Genomic DNA, 21870 nt, shown 5'->3' on the forward strand with positions numbered 1-21870 from the left:
ATGAGAATACTACAGTAAGTACCCTGCTCTTAACGTCCTTTAATTTGGGAAGAATCTCGAGAGAAAAGCCATCCGCCTGACCTCTCGTCCTGTTCCCTCCATTCATGTAATTCCCAAAAGCCAGAACAAGACCCATTACTTCACGCACACTTTGGCATTCCAGCAGTTCCTGACAAAAAAAGACAAACACAAACCCATTTTTTTTTATAACAGAAAACCACAGGGTAGCATGACAACAACCCTCTACCATTGGAACCTTTCTTACATGGCACACATTCTTTATAATCTCCACCTTGGAATGGATGGAGGAGATGGTGTCGAGGAAAACTGTCTGAAAGATAATGCAGTGAGCCCGGCCTGCAAAATTGGGAATCTGGGAGAGCTCAAAGAGAAACCTGCAAAACACAAGGGGAAGAAAAGAACGCGGGTGTGATATGTTATGACAGATTTAAACAAAAAGGTCCAACAGGAAGGACTATTCCGGGTCCTTGGCAGGCCACGGGTTTCTCGGCGTGGGGGGGGGGGGGGGGGGGGCGAGTCAGCGCCGGTGCACCCTGCCGGGCGAGCGATAGTCATGGGTGGTGTCGCTCGCTCGGCTGGCCTCCAAAAAGGAGCGAGCGGCATTTAAGGGACTGATCAAAGTTGGCCCCGGGCTCGACGCGGGGAGACTTATGTAAACAGTGGCGTGTCGGAGGGGAGCGGAGCTGTAACATCCGCTGTGATTAGAGCGCGCTGACGCTGAGTAGGGATGACTCAGGCGACCATAGTGACAGCTCTGTTCAAACATGGCAATAGGAAAGCCAGGCTGAGCGGCACCACTGCATCCAGGCCTCATTAACTGGACTACTTAACCTTGACGACACGTAAATGTGGAGAAGTGGTGGTGGTGGTGGTGGTGTCAAATATATTTGAGTGGTGCGTAAAATTGTGACAGTTTTGCGCCACCATTTTTTCATTGGTTATTTTGTGTATATTTCTATTTGTTTTGTGTGGGTAATGGAATATATATAAGACGTTCTTGTGCTTTTATGGGAAAATTAATTGGAACATGCGTATCTTACTGTTCAGGTTTGTCCAGGAGTTTGACCTCGTCTTCTTTGGATGTCTCATAATGTTTTTTGATCTTGGAAAGCTCATCCGCAGTGGCCCTCTGTCATTACAAAAATAACATAAGATGTACAAATGCAGACAGTTTTATAATTGAATACATCATGTAAAATCCTATAGAGACTGTTGTAAATGTGACTTAAAAATACTAATAATAAATTGCACTTACATTTTCATATAAAGCTTCAATGGTTTCCAAATCCACTACGGAGTTATCCACAGTGAGAACAGCTGAAACAGTAAATGTTTTATTAATTATAAACAGTGAGTCTAATAGCAATAGATTTTCATATCATACACCACAAGTCGTTAAAGCAGACCAACTTAAGCTGTGCTGTACTACAAGAAATTTAATCCATGTAACTTGCACTGTCATTTCTTTAAAAAAAATGCTTATTGCATCATATTTAATACACTACTTTTATGATAGGATTGTGCATATACGTTAAATGATCATTAAAATCATTTAAAACGTTTAATCCACATCCAAAAATACATAAAAACACCAGCAGATGGATATGGCCTGGAAAATGTTGATGCTTCCATGAACACTTCACAGAGCTCCTCTTTTCAATGACGCATTGCTTCCAGCTAACAAGGTAAAACGTTGCGTTCTGGTTCCCAGCTGCTCTTGCACTAAAAGCTGTCAATGTTGGTCCCCATGTCTGCTTCAGAAAGAGTGCTGGAGGTCCATTTCCTACATCTTATTAGAGTGGATTATTCAGTTCCTCAGCCATGCAACCGTCAATCACGCGCCAAAGGGGGGGCCTGCGCTCTGATCCGAGGGGGAGCCGGATATCTCTCCACGCCGACAGATCAAAGCTCGCCCTTCGACCGCCTCGCACCCTCTCCTTCCACTTTTCACTCTTCGGGAGGTGTGGGCGCACTTGTGTGTGTGTGTGTGTGTGTCTAGGAGGGCTGAAGTGTCCCATCGGGGAAACCCTCCTATTGCTCTTGACCCATGGTGGCCCTTTTGACGGGTCTACTTCAGCCAGTCTCCTTAATTTGCTGCCATTAATGTGGTGCTAAATTAATAAAAAAAAGTGTTGCAATCATACATATTCTGCTTACCTAATGAAATTAAAGTTGACATAAAACTATTAACTACAAGTCCTTTTAAATAGACTAAATGAATTGGCGGTCTAGCACCATCAATGGCAATCTGTGAGTATTAACACATATGAAGATGGATAATTTATGATTATTTTGGCATTTATCCTCATATCGCACAGCACTCCAATTAGGAAAACAGACGCTCAATCTATTTGAACTGGATGTCTAACGGCGTGAAAGGAGAAATAGAATAATTAACTTACATGTGTTCGTTTTGAGCATCTCACAACTTTTTGTCAAAACCACAAGAAATAAGAGTTTAGATTTTAGAAGATGGCACACACACTGCCTTCCTGCTTTTATCTGCCTGTTTTTAGGGGATTTTATGTAGTCAATTTATTTCTGCTAACTGTTGAAAGTGGTTTACTTCATGTTTCGATCATTAGCAGGGTGTCAGTGCCATTAAGCTCACAGAAACCGTCACTGGATACAATAAACAGATCTGCTGGTCGCGTGCTCAGACTGGCAGGCGGCAAGCTTTTTCAGCCACCATCCCGGGACAACGCACTATTTTCCCATGTTTCCGCGCGCCTGTGTTTACCGCAAATGAACCACCGTGTCCAACTGGGCATTGCCTCCAATGAAGCAGACGGACATTTGATTGTAAACAGCGCTGACTGGATTTGAGCTTTGCTTTTATGGCAGTGCCGCTGTCTTCATTTTGACAAATGGAGGCCTTTGCTTTCCCATCGCGGAAACTGGAAAAATCCTCCACATTCCACTTGAAAGGGAAACAAATACTAAATGGCGTCTGGGGTTACAAATCAGAAGCTGTCAAAAATGTAGGAAATGATCTTCCGCTGCCAGTTTAAAACTGAGAATACTTCATCTATCTGCATTTCATCAAGAGCCCACTGAATTTATAGTTCAATGGAAACATTGTAATGTCTGCATATTAATTTAGAACATGGCATCTAGATGTGTGCTCTCTACTATAGAGGCATTCAAAATGAATGTAGACATGTCGATAGCGGGAAATGTTTTTTTACCTTGTTGAATGTCTTTCATTTCCAGATGCAGGCTCGATATAAGGATGCCGACAGCTTGCGAACGCTTCCCGTCCAGCAGCTTGATTATCTGGAGACAAACCAAAATTCCTTGCTATTGTTAAACAGAATGGCGCACATTTACTTGTGTAGTAACATTGTGAAGGTCAGATTTTGGTGGGCTGTCAGGCAAATGACAGTTCATAACATTGACAGGGGGCATAAGTGGGTGTTATTTACATGAAGTAAATCAAGTTAAATATCATATGAATACTCTGCATATATATCTGGTCTGGGTATTTGGAAAACACCAATAGGAGAGCAACTCTAGCACAACAATGTCAATATATAACAATAACAGCTACTACGGGACCTGTTTTTGGTTTGAGGTTTCGTAACTTGGAACAATAAGTTTTCATAACCTGAATATTTTGTATGTAGAGGCATTCGTAAGCAGAGGTACTGCTGCACCTTTTTTAAAAAGCTATAGCTTAAATTCCTCCACTCTTTAACTCTTTAAACATAGAACCTAAATTAACCCCAAATGACTAAACTAAGTTAACATGCATTAATAAACAGTAACTTATACAAAACTTACAGCCTTATTATACAGCGTTATGACATATTCCCTGTAGCCACTGGAGGCCAAAGTATCTTCCAAAATTAGTATATTAAATAAACAAAATCCAACACGTAAAAAAAAAAAAAAACATTTCACAGCCACTAATTAATTCACCAGCGTTTTTTCTAATCAAATTCCTGGATTTATTTGCTTGATCGTTTAGCCAGAACATTTTCAAAATTAATTACATTAGCTGGAGAGGGAGAAAAAGCCACTTGTCCACTTGAATGCAGAACACACATGTATGATATCATCCAAAAATATCAAGTGGCGGTGAAAAGTACAAAGTGGCACCATAAAAGGACAATCTCGAAGAGCCAAGCAACCAGAAGCAGGCTTTTTTTTTTGGAACAAACTATAAATTCACAGGATTTTTATTTCTGCCTACACATGGTCACAATTACTTACGACTGAATTAGCCGTAAAGGCAAAGAGAGTTTTGGCAAGGTAAGGCCCCCGCTCTAAAACTTAATGTGTCAGGCTTCTTCATTAGGTATTATGATGTTGTCGGCTACTGGGTCGTCCAGTGGGAGCTGGCGTGCAAAAGTCTTAGAAGTAGGTATTGCATTACAGGGCGTTAGTGGGTGCCATGCTGCTTTGGGCTCTATTACCTGGATCACTGGGGATCCCCCTACTCTGGGGACCATGGACAGCTCAGCAACAGGCTTTCCTCAACACCTCTAATTAAGCACCGTGAACGGGCCACACTTAAAGCGGCCCGGGAGGCGTTCCCTCTCGCTGCGGCTGCAGAAACTTGCCAATTAGACTCAATGGTTAAGTTAATGAGAAAAGACAAGTGATGCTGAACGTTTGCTCTCATTCATAGGGATAAGGCGCCGATGCTGATGCTGAAACAGGTAGACATCAAATGGGGAAAGACTCCCTCCTGTGGAACCAAAGGGGACTTTTTATCCTATGGGGGCTAATCAAACATTTCATTGATTTGTTTTCTGTACTGCTTAACCTCATAATGGTCGCAAGGGGTGCTGAAGCTTATTTCAGCCAACTATGGGCAGCAGGCGAGGTTTTTTTTTGGGTTGACTTTGGTCAGGTCAGCATGGGATTGAGTCCCACTTGGCGCCAGTATGAACGGTTGTCTGCTTCTATGTGGACCCTATGACTGACTGGCGACCAGTCTAGGGTTTTGCCCACCTTTCGTTCAAAGTAAACTGGGATAGGCTCTTCAGGACACTGCGACTCTGACAAGAATATACAATGTTGAAAATGAAAGAATGTTTTTTTTAATGACTCACCAGCCTGATATTGGAAGAAAAGGGAACAAAATTTCCAATTGCATGGTTGAGTGACATTGGCGGCCTTCAGCCTGTTATCACCCAGGCACATCTTATCAATAACTACCTTAACTGACTAAACAAACACCAGTCTCAACCAATGGTGTTCATCTTACGACCACTTTCAAACATGTTTTCAATAAACACCCTATGAGTGCACATAACGGCTGCAACCAAAAGCCGTTTATTTTTTGTTTTTGCATGAAATCTCTGATCCATTTCATTTCATCCATCCAACTTGGATCTTTCTCCCATTGTCATCACGCAATGAAGCCCGCACTGACATGCTAACAGCTTGCTCGCTCCGCTTTCCAAAAAAAAATCCTATATGTACACTCCTAGCGGAGTAAAACCACATGCATGCAATTACACACACTCGCCTTCTTCTTTGATATGTTAATCAGGACGCAGAAGGCTCCAGAGTAAATAAGAGCTTTGATTTTTTCCCCCCCCTGTGGCACACATGATAAAGATTAAATTACTCATGGAGGCATCAGCTACATCCCCCAATGTTAAACCTACGGTGTGCAGAGTTGTTGGAAATGAGGGACGAGAATTATATGCATAATGTACGAACGCATTCCAGCGTCTCCCATTTGTCTCGGACTGTATTGAGGCCTTAGGCTGTGGGGATAACATGATCTGGCAACACTTTTGGAGCAAGTGCAGAAAATGCCAAGGGGTATGCTGCCATGCACTTTAACACATTCATTTCCATTGACTACTCTAAATGTCCAATTGATTTGAAGTGTGAGGACTAGCTGGGAATGTTGCCACTTTTCTACTTCAAATAGACTGGACATCTGATAGTGATAAATTCATTTAAATACACAACGGACGGATGAAAATACTATTTAGACATCTCTCCAAATTCACAATGCATTTGAGAATTGTCAAGCTTCTCTCAACCAGGATGACTCATGATCTGTGTTAAGGAATTCCTGATTATAAAACAGGTTTAGATGTTGAGAAGTTGTAGGGTTGCGGCCAAATTATGAGCTGACCTGAATCCCTTTAAGCACAAACGATGGGGTGTGGGGGGCTGACACGAATACTTGTTTTTCGTTTCACATCAGCTCGTCACTTCATTATCTCAGCCACGTACATCTTACTCACATTAGAAGTATGCTGATACTAGATTTTGAAAGACTTTTTTTTTTTTCCTCAAGACTGGGAGCAAACGTCAAGGCCAGTACTGTTAAATACAGTTTATTTAAAAAGAAGACTCATAGAAAATTCTTGTGAGTGCTGGAGTGATATAAAGCTGACCATGAACATTATGGGTTAATTTTCAATTTTTCATGTCAAGTATTAAGAACAAACTTTCCGCAAGTCAGCTAAGACTTCCTCAAAGCTGACGTCAGCCCCGATAGGAGCCACTGGGAAGCGTTTGTGTCTGGTTACGGCTGTCTTTGTCGGATCAAATACTTTAGCCACTTAAGAGTCAGTATAGGCTGATTTTAAGGATGGAGACCAAGGATAGCGAGTATGCATGACCCCGAGGACCCGTGTGGAGCCTTGAAAAATTGATCAGAACAAGGGATGTGTATAGATTTAAAGGGGACAGTCTACTCGGACGCCACAGTCAGGACCACAAGGCGACTCATGTGCTGACAGGGCAGTGGCTGCAGCGGATGTTCAGAAATGCAAAATCTGACGAGATGTTTAACGCATTAGGTGGTTAACTGAATGCTAAAAAAAAAAGTGCAATCACCTCATTTGAATGCAGTACAATCCCATGAAATTCCATCTAATGTTTGAGGAAATACACCACTTATTTCACTCTACTACTGTTCATTTTCATTTGAACACCTTGATTACAAGTAGTGTATAATTGTAATGTACAATTAGCTCACTTACTGAAGCATACACAATGAATCAGTCAATCCTTACCCACAATAGGTTACAATAAAACAATTCCAATTTAAATGGATTAAACTTGTTTTTTGTTTTGATGGTTGTCCATCTCTTTGTGCCCTGCGATTGGCTGTCTACCAGTTCAGGGTGTACCCCACCTGGTTCCCAAACTGAGCTGGGATAGGTTCCAGCAACCCTGTGACCCTCGTGAGGATAGGTTTCAGAAAATCAATGAATGATGAATGAAGAAACTGATTTTTTTAATCACTCGTCACTTTTAACTTTCTATATTATTTTTCCCAAAGGGATGCTTTAATTAATCAATTAAATGTAACATTATTTATTTATATTTTTGTTGCCCACACATTTGTGATGGATATAATAGTACAAGGCATCCTGATGGTGTAGTAGTTCACTTGCCTGATGCTCGATTCCCGCCAGTGGCGGTAAGTTTGTGAGTGTGAATGACCGAACAAAAACCTTCCAAATCTTTTCACATTTCATTGAGAGATATGTGAAATTTTCAATTTTTCAAGAGGTGAAGGAAAACTATGTACAACTAAAGAATAAATAGGAGTATAAATATCAGTGGAGATGAAGTAAATATACCTTCTTTGTTTTGGCTTTCTTCTCATATGTGTCGGACAGAGGCTTCTTCAATGGCTGAGGTGTGGCCTTGGAGAAAAGATCTTCAAACTCTTTTGTATCGATGATGTCTGCCTCCTCAAGAGAGCCCCACAATGTGTTGTTGCTGAAAAAAACAAACACAAAAAAAAAACACAACTGCATCAATTGGATGAAGGCACAAAGTCGAGTTCTTAGAAATCGAATGTGGTATTTGTGGATTTATGACATCATTTTCACTGTCGAATCCAGAACATGGATAAGAATCTTACTAAACCCAGCCACGTTCTGTACCCTGTAAAAGGAAAGCTTATGTACAAGGTGATGAATCCCACCAAACACTGATGCAAAGCTTGTTTGTGTCCTGATGGAACATTTCCAAGAAATAGCCGTGAATGAATCCAGAAGTTGCTGAGTAACATGGATAATAAAAACAAACAGATGTAGAAACAAGAACACGAGCTGTTTAAAGTCAAGAGGATGTTTAACACTTTGCTGTTAGCAACACATCAATAGTCTGTTAACCCTCTTAAATTATGGTAATCAAATCAAGAGACAATAATTTGAGTTCCAAAAATGAGGTAAAACCAATTCTATAGTCCAAAGTAAAAAAAAAAAAATCAAGAGTATACTAGATAAAAGTATATCAAAATAATATGGAAACATAATCTCAATAATATAAGAATATTAATGATTAAAAAGAGAATATAAACAACAATAAACTAAAACACCTAGAATGTCCTTTGAATTTACAACATTTTAAACCCCAAACTTATTTAGGATGTATAATAACATTAATACTGGTACAACAGTGTTTCCTTATTCTAAGTAATGCAATTGGTTCACTGCAAAAAAATAATAATAAAATTGGAAAGTTGCCATTATTCTGGCATAACTTTGATTTCTTTTTTAAACCGTGTTTTAAGATACTATTTTTAATATGTGATGAATGTGAAAACATGTCATGTTAATGTTAGTTAATGGAGGCCAATACATTTTTAAAAAGAGACTGTTTACTTGACCATGTTGTGTGTTAATTCTGTAATTCTGTTGTTATTCAGTACAAAAAAATGTCTCCAATTTGTGTTAAAACATACCAATAGAAGAAACATACATACTTGTCATCTTGTATTTGTATCCTGGTCCAGTAGAGGGACTTCATGGGACAGGCGGGTTCAATAGGAGGCTTTCTAGGAGGCTTCTCCAACATACTAAAGCTGAACCCCCCAAAGAGTGGAGGTGGTGGTGGGCCACCCCCTGGAGGAGGGGGAGGAGGTGGTGGGCCAGGTCCGGGTAGACCAGGAGGAGGAGGTGGTGGTGGTGGTGGTGGGCCAGGTCCGGGTAGACCAGGAGGGGGAGGTGGTGGTGGTGGCGGAGGCCCACCCCCAAAGTGTAAAGGTGGCGCTGGTGGCGGTGGTGGACACACTCCCATAATGGCTGGCAGCGGAGGTGGCGGGGGTGGGAGAGGTCCCGAACGACTCGACGGGGCCGTCCCAGCATTCCCCAATGTTGTTTTAATCCCCAGATTGTGTTCGATAGAATCCAAGTTGAGTTTTTTGGGAACATTTTGGCTGGCCGCTTGACCGAGATAACCCGCCTCACCCTCTGGGCTTTTGATAAAGGTGTCTCTGTCCGTCTGGATTCCCACAGTGCGGCTGATTTTGATAGTCTGATCGTCCGCAGTGGACACGGCCACATCTCGGGTCTCTCGGCGCTCCATGTTATAGCCTCTGTCTTTTTGCATTTTGGAGATGGTACCTTCAAGGTCTGATATTGTAACGGCATGCTCGCCTCGAATTTGGAAGATCTGAAGCTCCAAATCAGACTGTAAAAGCAAAATAATAATTATAATTGGATGTGTGATTTGAACCATTCCTCTCATAATGACCTTGGATTCAATGAAATGGTTAATATTTCATTGTTGATTTGCTGGGGAACATGTATACCACCCAATTTATGATGGAAATTTCAATAAGACACAAAAGCAAAGCCAAGTATTGATTAGAAACAACAAGGAAATTGTTGAGCGATGAACCAGACACATGTTCCTTATTAACTTGTTTCACTTCCAAACAGCATAAGGCACGTTCCTATCCTTTGTTGTGGGCACACTATAATACATGTTTCATAGTTATTGCATTAGTCCGTGAAGGACAGTAAAGGAAAGCCTTCACACAAAAAGACTAACAAAACCCTCTGAGGTCAGATGTTGATTAAATATTGTTATATATTCTTCTGTAAAAGTATATATGTATCTTCTGTTTTGGTTGCTCTTTATTTAAACCTATATGCTTTTTATTTTGTTTTTGTTTTTACTCATTAGAGTGTAAATTCAAGAGCTGGAATGGATGTTAAACAATTGCATCCATCCTTTGTACACCAGAGGTAATAATAAGCATAACAATAGAAGTCCATGACCTCTGGTTAAAATACATGTTGATTTGTTGGTATTCAATTATTTGGATAGAATTTTTATCTTTATTGGAATATTGTGACGAGGTGCTACTACTGTGCTGGAAGATTTTATGCTCACTTGGTGCTATCTTGTGTTAAGAACATGTAACTGCATGTTAGTACTAAGATTTTTGTCCATATACTATGTCCACCATCATCTCACTGTTTTTGTTGCATTCGCAAAGCACTGAAGGATCATAATTAAACATACTTACATGCCTTCGCTCAAAGTCTTCCCTGCATTCTCTCTGTAGTTGCAAAAGAGCAGCATGGTGTTCTGAAAGCAAGCAGAAAACAATTCACCTAAATTGGCTGTTCCTGACGTACCAAATGCATCAACTGTCATTGTTGCCATTTTGAGTATTTATAGACAGAATGACTAATTGAAAAATCAAACTGAATTTCTGGTTCTACATGCCATGCAGCTGTGCTTGATAAAGTAAGAGATTCATATCTACAAAGGGTTGGGTCATCCTGAATGAAAAGGCCAACTTTGCAACCTAACTAACCAGTTTTCAATTATGCAGGTGGCAAAGTGGTGTAAAACATTTTTTTCAAGTCACAATACAGTCTATTATGACTTGTGTTCTATTAAGAAAATTGTTTAGATGATTAGAATATGAACAAATGAATGATAAAAAAAATCAATGATTTCCTCTCACCTGCTTCTGTGTACTTAAGTCCGACTTTTTCCTCATCCTCTTTGGATTTGGGCGGCGGCCAAACAGCCTGTAGACGACCCGGAGTCCGATCCTCACTGTCAGCAGGTGACGTGTCCTCCATCTGTGAACACAGAACAATGTAACTTGATTATTTATTTCCTTTCATTAATAGTATATTCACAATGTGTTGTGTAAACAAAGCGATGGGAAACAGCTGATAACATACGTTAACTTCTGTTGGAGCTTTCGTTTCCCTGCTTGGAGATTTGGAAGTTCTCTCAAAAATTGATCTCAGACTTTCTTTGTCATTCTTAATCTTCTTTCTCACTGCTTCCAGATCCACGGGTTCCATTTTATCTTTTTTGACCGATTTAGGGCCAAAAATGCTCCGAAAAGCGTCATACGCCATTTCGGAGGTTTTCCTGATTTCTGGATTGTTGGATTTCTCTCCTTCCATTGTATCTCCAGCGCCAGAATCATTGGTTTTGTTCGTTCCTGGATCTTTTTTGGCCTCATTATTTTTACCCAGACTGCTCGTTAGATTCTCTGAGAGAGGTTTAGGCTCGATCTGCTTCTTAGTTGGAATGGATGACTTTTGCTCGGGTAGGAGCTTAGCTTTGTTGACAGTTTTCTTTAGGCTGAGCAATGCCAGGTCAGCATCTTTTTCACTCTGCTTGATCTCTGACACAGTTTCTCTCTCATCCCCAACTGCTCCTCTTTTCAGCACCCGCACACCACTAAAGACAGCTGGCCTCTGGAAAGAAGTGGGCGTAGAGGGCGACGCCTCCTTGGTTTGAGTTGAGCTGGACAATGACGCAACTGGAGTCTTGGGTGAAGATGAATGCTCGGATGAAACTTTGCTATTTGTTTGGAGGTTACCAGATGAGAGCAATGTTGATTTTCTTTTATCCACATTGGCTGACTGCTCCTGTACATTGGGAATCACTTTTTTGGAGTGTGATTCTTCATATTTCGGCCCAGATTTCTGTAAGGTTGGGGACACTGTGGTATTTCCATCTATGATAATAGAGGAAACAGGCAGAGAACAATCTATTCCTTCATAGTTTTTCTCTTCTTTCATTTGTTTACTTCCATCGTTTTTTGTGTGTGATACATTTAATTTGTTAAATACACGAGTCGTTTCTTCACTGGAAGTCGGGATAGTCTGAAGGTCAGCGCTTCGATTGACCTTGTCAGGCAATAAAAAAGACTCCAAAGGTGATTTCTTAAATCCGTGTGTTCGAAACTCCGGAACATGCGACCCGGACTCGAGGGCATCTCGCGCCGCCATATCTTCATTCTTATGACATAGAGCATCTTTGCTATCCTCAGGTAGGCTAGACTTCTTGATAATGACCGGCCTCTTTGACAGGTTACTGCTTTTAAAGGCCACCCTATCCTCTTCATCTTCAGAGCCACTGTGTGTGTCCACTCTAGTTACCAGTACTGTATCTCCATCCATTTTATTTGGACTGGCAGACTGGTGAGTTTTCCATTTGCCAACATCTTGTTCTCCAACACAGAAAGCATCTACATCGTCACTTTCTTCTTTATGAAGAGTATGGCATTGTTCAACATCTGAAAGTCCTTTAAAAGAGGTGAGAACAGCAGGTTGTGCATCTGATGGTGACCTTTCCCTAGTGAGGAGATTGTTAAAGACATTTAACAATGAGACAGTTGGCTTTGGCCCTTCTTCTGAGAGATCACTGGAATTGTCCATTCTTGATCAAATGTCACGTTAGCATGAATCAAAAAGAAAAACACTAAAATATGCAGCAGTGTTGGCTGAATGTCCAAGCTGTTAGTCACAAAGCTGCTCCTATTCCACCTTCACCATTGGCAGGAAACAAAAGGTCTTTGTACGGACAAATCTCCCCTTACCTTCTACAAACAACGTTACCGGTTGTGTGACACATAAACAGATTGAATAGAAAAGGCATTCATTTGGTCAAATAAAGACAACTAATAGTTGTGAGTAGTGGTCAAAGTTTGATGAGAATATTCCTCGTGTCACGTCAATAGCTTGGTTTGTCCTGTTGTAATCTTCATTGGAAAGGAGAGCAGAGTTCAACTTTCACAAAGCATTTCCTACTATTCCCACAAGGTGAGCTGTACTTTCCATGTTGAAGATGTGGATTATCCTTCTCTTAGCACTGCCATAAAGTTTGTGGTCCATGACTGAGCATTTCCTTTTGGTTCACGTCTGTGTCGTTTAGCAAAGTCTCCTTGAGAAGTAGAAAAAGTCCCGCCGATTGTTGTATGAGGGGTAAAAAACTTGCAAGTTCTGGGGAGAGAGCGTCTCACTGGTCTACCCAGTCTGTGGACGCCTTTCTTCACGTCCCTCCCTTTCTGGGAGGGAACCTGTAGCACCAGTCACAGGTATCTGATTACCTCACTTTTTTAAAAAAAGGCAGCAAAGTAGTAAACGCAAATGGGCGGTGTGTGTGGCATAGTTACAAAAGCAAACACGTCCATTGCACCAATTGGCTGCTGGATTGTAAGGTTCAGCTAACACAAGTGATGTATTAGGTATAATTATATGTACTACTTTACTCAGTTATAAAATGGGACTTTTTCGGACTTGTTCTAAGCAGCAAAAGGTTATCCACATTACAATTTCTTACACAATCTGCTTGGCACCTAATCCAACGGAGGAATGTGCAACACAAAAACGGGAACATTTTCCTTGTTCCTAGTTTGCCACTTCACTGTAATTATGATTTATTTATATACATATTGCACATATATACACATGTGTATGTATACATATATACATATGTATATATACATACATATGTGTATATATACATATACATACATATACATGTATATATACATATACGTGTATATATACATGTGTATATACATATACGTGTATATATACATGTGTATATACATATACGTGTATATATACATGTGTATATACATATACGTGTATATATACATGTGTATATACATATACGTGTATATATACATGTGTATATACATATACGTGTATATATACATGTGTATATATATACAAATACATACGTACATGTGTGTATATATATACATATCATACGTATATATGTGTATATACGGGTATATATATACATGTATATATACACACATACATGTGTATATGTAGATATATATGTATATATATGTATATGTATGTATATGAATGTATATGAATGTATATGAATGCATATGTATGCATATGTATGTATATGTATGTTCACATCAACCACACCCATGACATAAATCTTCGGTTGATCGTTGTCATTTATAGATGGCTTTCATGATATTTCAGGTATTATAATGTATTCATACTTTTAAAACCTTCTGAGTACTGCCGAGGGATTTTGTTATGTACTCACAGAAGTATTGGCTGTATTGGCTCCATTCATAATAAATCCTTTAAGAGGCCCTGCGTACCAGAATTGATTGCAAAGAGTTATCGTCATAGTCTTTACATAATCAAGGACTGAAAAAACAACCCTTTGAAAATGTCCTAACGCAATTTAAATAATACATTTAGTTCCCTTGTTTTGTTGGTTCTGATGCCACAACAAAACAAAATCAGAAACATTATGGACGTATGTGAAATGTAAACTAATAATCAATAATAAAAAGTATTTAATAAGGAGTTCGGATTAATATAAATGTCCAATTGTTAATCTTTGCACTAGAATTTTCATTCATAATGCAAAAAGTTTCAGAGTAAAATTGTGTTTTTATTCTTACTTCTCAGAACAAGAGATTATCCCAGTCCGTTTTGTCTTAGGATCAGTCTGCAGATTAGAATCAATGACCCTCTAATTCATTTCAAGAATTTGTGATCATGTGCTTAGATGGCTGACTGGGGAAAAACGCCATGGCAACATAAGGAACATTTTAAGGCACCCTCCTCACCGTGCACTCCATCTTGGGGCGATAAGGTGTATCCCCGATGAGGTCATCCTCGGGTGGTGTAATGCGTAGAAAATCCAGGTGATCAGGGCGGGGGATACGGGATAGGGGCTCGTGAGGTCCATCGCCGTCCAGCGGCCAAATATCATCGTGACGCAGGAGGGAGTCCTCTATTGGAGGGGATTCACAAACACAACATTTGCAAGATAAGCATAATTAGTCTATTATGCGCCATTATACGCTAAGTGCTTGTGGTATGTCGCCTGCATGGATATTACAACTGGTTTCCAAGAAGGCGTCGGAATCTTTTAGCGTCAAACATGCAGCAAGCAATAGACAGTCCTGTTTTTTTTCTGCAAGCCTCAGGGGATGTAGCTATTTTTATCTGCACTTACTCAGCCTTCTTTGGCTGGCCATACCAGCAGCAAACTATATAGCGATCCATCAGGACAATCCGGATACACCTTCAGTGAATCCAACTACTACTTCATTAGTAAAAACATTTTTTGTGCCTTCTTAAACTGAGAAATATGCAATATAAGATGCAACATTAGTGATTCCTGAATCATTAATGAGCTGCCATGTTTTATTTTGTGTCATTTTAAATGTAGTGCATCAGATCAGGGTGTCTCCCCGCTTACTGCTTATGGTTTACTGGGATAGGCTCAAGCACCCCTGGAGCCCTTGTGAGTATAAACACTTACGGAAAATGAATCAATGATGGAACAAGAACATGAACCAAGTGTAATACGCCAACCTCTACTTACGAAATGATATGGTTCCAGAAATTATTTTGTAATTTGAAAATTTCGTAAGTAGGTGTACTTTATATGTAAATTTTCAAATTCATTCCAAGGCCTTGACAACTACCAGCTGAACCAATTGTGTCCCAATTTGTACAAAAGATATGAGGAAACACATAAATGATAGAAAATTATAAGGAAATGGTATATAAATGTCTGCAGCAGGTTTGGAGAATATGAAAACAAGTCATTTTTCTTCTTGAATACATAAAATAACAAAAATCAAGTTTAAAATTCAACACTAAGACCTAAAAATATGTAAAGCCTTTTAAAGTAAACATAAGGATGCCTACACTGCCGCCATCTGGCCAAAAACTAGGGCAATTTAAAATTCTCTCACCCCAACACTGCAGTCTGGTACACGTACAAACACACACACAGACACACACTTACTGCACTGCAATGTAACTGCTACAGTTCAATGCAGGTATATTACACAATCAGCACAAATCAACTATTATATAAATTGGAGAAAACTACTACTACTTAAATCTAATGGATTACTCTTCTTCTTCTTGCACATCAATGCACTTTTTTTGATCTAACCTAGAGGGAAATTGAATCTCACAGTTATTTAATCTGGACCCCTGCCGGGACACAGCCATAATGTCAATAAGTAGCAACACGCAGTGCGGATGTAGGAGGTGCTCAAATGACACACTGGAGTATGACAAGTATTATGCTAAAAGTGGGTCTTACTCCTCCATACAAATTGACACTATGCTTTTAGGCATGGTCAGTTTATTTAGTAGAAACTCTTCTTCAAATGTAGACTTGTTGGTTTGGATGTCAAATATGAAATGAAGTCCATGTGGGTGTTGCAATGTTATAGATGGCTCAGAAACCTTCAAATGTCAGGGCCTGGTAGAGTGGCGTTGGGAAGCATGACGGATTAAGCCACTTGCCACTGATTGGTCATTTCTCATCTTCCTACGTGGTTGAGGGCAGCGGTCCGCAACCTTTTACTCACCGCGGACCGGTAAAGCTTTTTCTATTTTCTCACAGACTAACAGCTAATGGGGAGGGCGATAATTTAAGACAAAATGTGTGTGGGGGTGGGTTTGGTGCAAGAACGACACCCAAGACAGCAAAAAAAAAAAAAAAAAGAAAACAAGTACCAAGGGTAATAGCAATTATTCATTATTATTATAACAACTATTCTCTTTTCAAGTAGGAGGGTGAGATTGAAAAGGTTAATATTTTTACTTTGTCGGACCGGAACTCGGTGGCTCACGGACCAGTACAGGTCCACGGACCGGTGGTTGGAAGATTTCCTGATGCAGATTTGTCTTTTGATCTGATTTTTCAAAGATATGTTTAGCTGTTAGCCATCCAATGCAAAGCTAATACCCATATTTATGGACCATTAAAATAACTGGAAATATATAACAAATAAAAAAAATCATAATTTCTTGTATTAAAAAAAAAGTACTGCTTGACAGGGTGTTTACAAATATTACACAAAGACATTACTATAATCACTTTGGCCGATCCGACATATTTGCCAGAATCGGATTTAATCCACACTACACTATTCTGCCTCCTAAGTCTAGCCTTTGATTTCCCATTGACTGTAACTGTGAATAAAATTCACTAATAGACCTACATAATTTGATCAATAACAATGTCACATTTAACATATCTTTTCAGAGATTGTTTTTGATTTAACAATGTTTGACATTGCTGCAAATGTAAGTGGTCTGGAAATATACTGTGAATTATGGAGTACTAAAGACAAAGCTTTTAAAAAAAAGCTGCCCTATTTTGTACAATAAAAACCGTAACATAATCAGACAAAGTCACGCAAGTAGCCATATGGCCTGTTGAGATGCCCTTAATCAGGATGGAGGATCATCATCATCATGTATAGTAGAAAAAACATTTGTGCTTAATATGAATCATTCTGCTTGTTTCACCACACATTTACTGTGGAAAAACTGATTGATTCCAAAACCTCGAAGGAAAGTGCTATGAACTGGAGCAGAAAAAACAAATGCAGTTCTTACAAACGGTTATTCATTTGCTGGTGGAAAATGGGAAGCAAGAATAGAGGAACATTAAGCAGTGCTTTTATTAGAATTGACAGGCCACCAACTTGAAGATATTAGATAATTTGGTTCACTGCTCCCTCAGACTCGTGAAGCAGATAAGCCTGATGAAACTGGTTGAAGTCAAGACATTCCAAATTCTGTGAATCCTACAGCAAAATAACAATGTGTGACATACTGATTCCACTTCATTACCTGAAAGGAGCTGCCCATTGTTTACCGTGGCCAAACAAGGTTACACGGCAGTATCCCATTATGTTGAGTGAAAGCTTGCAAAAAGAAAAGCGCACTTGCACTTTTCACTTTCTTATGCCCTGGCTGGAATGAACGGTGTAATGCAATTAAAGTGTTGCCTGCTATACGTCAGACAATAAATATTTGAGGTATTGAACTGGATGACTCTAGAGTGAGAGACAACAACCAGAAAAAGATTCTGGCAAGTTTGGGGTAAAAAAAAGGAGGAAATTTTCAACTAAAAATAAAAGTCAAACTTCCCCGTTGTATCAGTGTTTTGTCAATAACTATCAAAATGAAAACATAAAACAAGCTAAAGATGGAATTGATCAGCTCTGTAAAGATAACATTCTCATCCGTTTTTTTTTGTTTATTTATTTTTAATATCTACCCTGACTAGGAAAAAAATGTCCAATCAAATTTATTTTGAATCTATGTGAAGTAATTGGAATACTGCAAAAGAGATTTGGTATCATTGGAAAGCTCTGAATCTCCTCCATAGAGCACAGTTGTTAATGTGATTGGATGCACTGGGTGGGAGATATTTAGGTTTACAAATGTCCTCTACAGAGGACACATTTGAACTACTAAGAATTTTAAGTGCGCCCTGTGAGTAAATATGTGCTGTGTTGCATTTGTACTTCTTATGTTATTATATTTTTAAAATCGCTTAATAAAGAGAGCAATTGGCCAAAGTTGCCAGGTATGACTTCTTAAACACCTCAAAACCATTACGGAAGACTGGGACTGAGTGATGATGTTTCCCTGCCATTGACACAGATAATAATACATCAAATACAATTTGACCATCAAAATGGATGGGACGCCTATCTCCGTCAATGAGTTAGGATGCCAAAATAACTCACCCGTTGTTGTGGAGGTGCTGGAAGAATTCCACTTTCCAGAGCTGCTGGGCCGCCTACTCAGATTCAAATCTAGATTTGTGACACTTCGCCTATTGCCATTCTTGTCAGTGACCTCAGCAAAGACTTTGCCCGACCCATCTCCATCTTTATCCGAGAGCAGCACTATGCGATGGTTGAGTTTCGGGCTTGGTGACATGCTCTGTAGACTGTTCGCGCAAGCCAGGTAAGGTGAGGAAGGACTCCTAGAATGAGGTTTGCCTAATGATAAGGTTTCACATGTATGGGAGAGGGGCAACCATAGCCCCGCCGCCGCAAGCCTTTGAGCAGGCTTTTCTCCAGTCACCAAAACAGGACGATTCTCTCTGCTTGAAAGTCTTGGCTGTCCATAATCGTTAGTTAAGGTGCCGATTCCTGGGTGAGAACCTGATGATCCTGAACTATCTGGGCTCATATGACTGGCACGTTGCATGTCGCCCATCAAATCCTGCAGTTTAGGTACCAATCGCACACACTCATCCCTCTGGTTGTCTTCACCATGCCGCTGCTGCGTGGACTTGACCGTCGGAATCTTCTTTACAGGCCGAAGGTTACTCCCACTTTCTCTCCGGGTCACAACCGCCATCAGACTGCAAGAGGCCGACTCAAAACCCTGCTCGCTGTCATACTCGGAGAGGTCGTTGCAGAAATCAACGTCTGAATCCAAAGTCTGGTTGTCCTGCGTAAAATCCCATCCCTCTCGAGCAATCTGGAACTGCTCATCCATGGGCAGGAGAGGATTAGCAGCTTCACCGATAAAAGAACTCTGAGAAGAATGGACAGAAGGAATCCCCTCCGTTTCGGAGACTATGGTTTCATTATCATTAGCGAGAAAGTCAAAGTGTGGATCTCCGTTTGAAACGTCCGTCTTCAACTTACTGTGCGGGGAACACTTTGTACTATCAGACCGTTTTCCTTCCTTCATCTTTCGGCTCTTTGTTGTTATACGCTGTGAAGAACTTCTTAAATTGTTGCAGCAGATGACCCCATCCTTTGAGTCAACCTCCTTGTAATCTGGTATTTTCCCAATTTGGTTACCCATTTTGACTTTGTTGGCACAATCCCTGCAAAGGGATAACAGGTCTGCCAGCAACTGGTGATGCTCTGCAGCTAGCGAGCAAAGTTCTGCAACGGCAACTTTCGTCAATCGCGGGTTGCTGAGAGGTATGCCCAAAGAATTGGAAGACTGGTCTCTTTGTTTGGACGCAGCGAGATGCTTCTTTCCACAGTCACGGTCATTACCGGTCCGAAGTGAAAGAGGGGTGCACCTCTTGTTGTCAAAGCTCCGGACGGGCATCTTTGGGAAATACACACTGACATGACTGAGCTCACGAATGGGCACGTAGAGAATTAAAAAAGTGTGTCTGCCCTCCATGATGGACGACACGTAGATCACCAAAGATCTCCCAGGAAATGATGGACCAATGGGTGGATTGGATTGTTCATTTTAAGGCCCATACGGATGCTGTTGGACAATACACAACCAAACATTTGAGGAAATACATGAACATAACATAAAAAGGTATCATCAGCAATTTTGAGATGATGGCTGTAAAATGTTACATTGTTGACATCCGTTTGCTTAATGTTTATTTCATTTGTCTTCAAAGACAACTCTCAAAATGGGTGAAATCATAAAGACCCGATTTGTATCTTTTTCCTTTGACGCGTTAACGCTGAAATATTAACAAGACAGCACGCACGGTTAAATGTTTACTGACACGCGTATCGTCCATAATTTAAATCGCAATTCCTTTATTCTTACAAACCATGCAAGATCTTCATATTTAACAGCAAGGAACAACTTTAAAACACTTTAATAATGCTTCTAGTACTTACATCAGACAAATCCCAGGGGGTTGACGTCACCTTGCCATAAAAACAAGCACGTGTGTTCCAAACAATGTTATCATCATTCGACCACCATCGGTGGCGCTGCTAGAAAATCTGCAAATAAAATAAATATATATATTGCGCTAAATCGGCTGCAAATAATAAACACGGTTACTGTCTTAAAAGATTAATTTCATCTTCACTTTGCGATCCTGTGTTGCAGTTGGCAAGGCAAAGTGCGCAGTATGCAGATGCACCTGCAGATGGTATTCCATCATACTGCATTCAAGTAAAATTGATGATTGCTTACCTAATTCGGTTGCAAGATAAACATTTTTATGATGTCTGTGTTGCAGCCGGCCAGGCTCATCGCGGTTCCTCCGAGCTCATCTGCCATGATTGACGCTTCTCGCATCGAATGGAAGAAAGCCGCACTGTTCAACGATAAAGTGATTGGCTACATTTTTGCATTTGGAGTCAGTGCAGCTGTAGATCGCAGGTGTGCTAAAGTGGCTAGTTATTCACCGATAATGAATACATAAAATTCGCAAATAAGTATAGTAATATTTTACTCTAGTGATGAATTGCGAAAACAAGTGAATCATTCATTTTTGAGTGTATTTTCAAGGACAGCCCTAAAATAGAAACAGTGACGTCTCGTGGGGAATAATGGTAGTGAAACAACACGCTTGGGTACCAATGTCATTGGCCAGATCCAGAGTGAGTCAGAAAATTCCTTCCCTCCCCATCCTTTTTTTCAACATTAAAAAAAAAAGAAAAACTATTTTAAAATATCCAGGATATATTTTTATTTTTGTTTTGAATTAAAAAACAAAAATGTCTAGGTTTTGCCCTTGATTTTTAGTTAAAAATATAAATTGATATTCTGAACTGCTTATCCTCACGGGGGGCAAGAGCCTATTCATGCTATAAAAAGTAAAAATGAATAAATACAATATTTATATTTTTGGATTAAAATGACAAATTAAAGTTAAATAGTTTGTATATCACTGTTTCGCCCTTTTTATGTTTTTCAATAAATAAATAAAAAAAGAAAACAACAAATATTTACAATTAAGAAGATGAAAAAACGTTTGGGAATGTTATAATGAAAATGAAAAGACATAGGCATTGTCGTCATCATTGACTTGACAAAAAGCCTAGTAGTCATCATATCCTCAGCAGCGTATGACAAAATTATAGCTTTACAACGTCTAAATGTTATAAACATCAAAATCATTTGATAATCAATTATAGATTAATTATCCCTGTGCTAGTATCTCTGCCATTCATCAATTGTCATTATTGAGATATCCTGGTGCACTATTACATTTGCTGTGTGCACTATTACATTTGCTGTATGAAGAAAATGCTCACCTGTCATTCAAACTTGGCACGCAAATCAAAATTAGTTGAAGAACCTTACCCATTCCATTGCATGA

The 21870-nt window shown here is 39.8% G+C and overlaps 1 protein-coding gene across 2 annotated transcripts in view; it reads right to left on the minus strand.

Annotated features, from left to right (window-relative positions):
* LOC144206143 (formin-like) overlaps positions 1–21063 on the minus strand; it is a 31660-nt gene extending 10597 nt beyond the window's left edge. The window contains exons 1-13 of one of the 2 annotated variants that reach the window (XM_077730923.1): positions 20739–21063; positions 20435–20542; positions 18560–20060; positions 14612–14778; positions 10718–10838; positions 10271–10332; positions 8720–9426; positions 7587–7728; positions 3210–3297; positions 1277–1338; positions 1062–1150; positions 266–395; positions 23–169 (exon numbers count right to left, since the gene is read on the minus strand). In XM_077730923.1, coding sequence (XP_077587049.1) covers positions 23–169; positions 266–395; positions 1062–1150; positions 1277–1338; positions 3210–3297; positions 7587–7728; positions 8720–9426; positions 10271–10332; positions 10718–10838; positions 14612–14778; positions 18560–19970 — 3126 coding nt within the window. In that variant the 5' untranslated portion in view covers positions 19971–20060; positions 20435–20542; positions 20739–21063. Of the gene's footprint in view, positions 1–22; positions 170–265; positions 396–1061; positions 1151–1276; positions 1339–3209; positions 3298–7586; positions 7729–8719; positions 9427–10270; positions 10333–10717; positions 10839–10943; positions 13273–14611; positions 14779–18559; positions 20061–20434; positions 20543–20738 lie in introns of those variants that run through there. The other variant, XM_077730924.1, reaches the window with a different exon arrangement.
* Positions 21064–21870: the final 807 nt, after the last annotated feature.

The sequence above is a fragment of the Stigmatopora nigra genome, chromosome 13 (assembly GCF_051989575.1).
Source record: "Stigmatopora nigra isolate UIUO_SnigA chromosome 13, RoL_Snig_1.1, whole genome shotgun sequence".
In the NCBI taxonomy this organism is placed as follows: Eukaryota; Metazoa; Chordata; class Actinopteri; order Syngnathiformes; family Syngnathidae; genus Stigmatopora; species Stigmatopora nigra.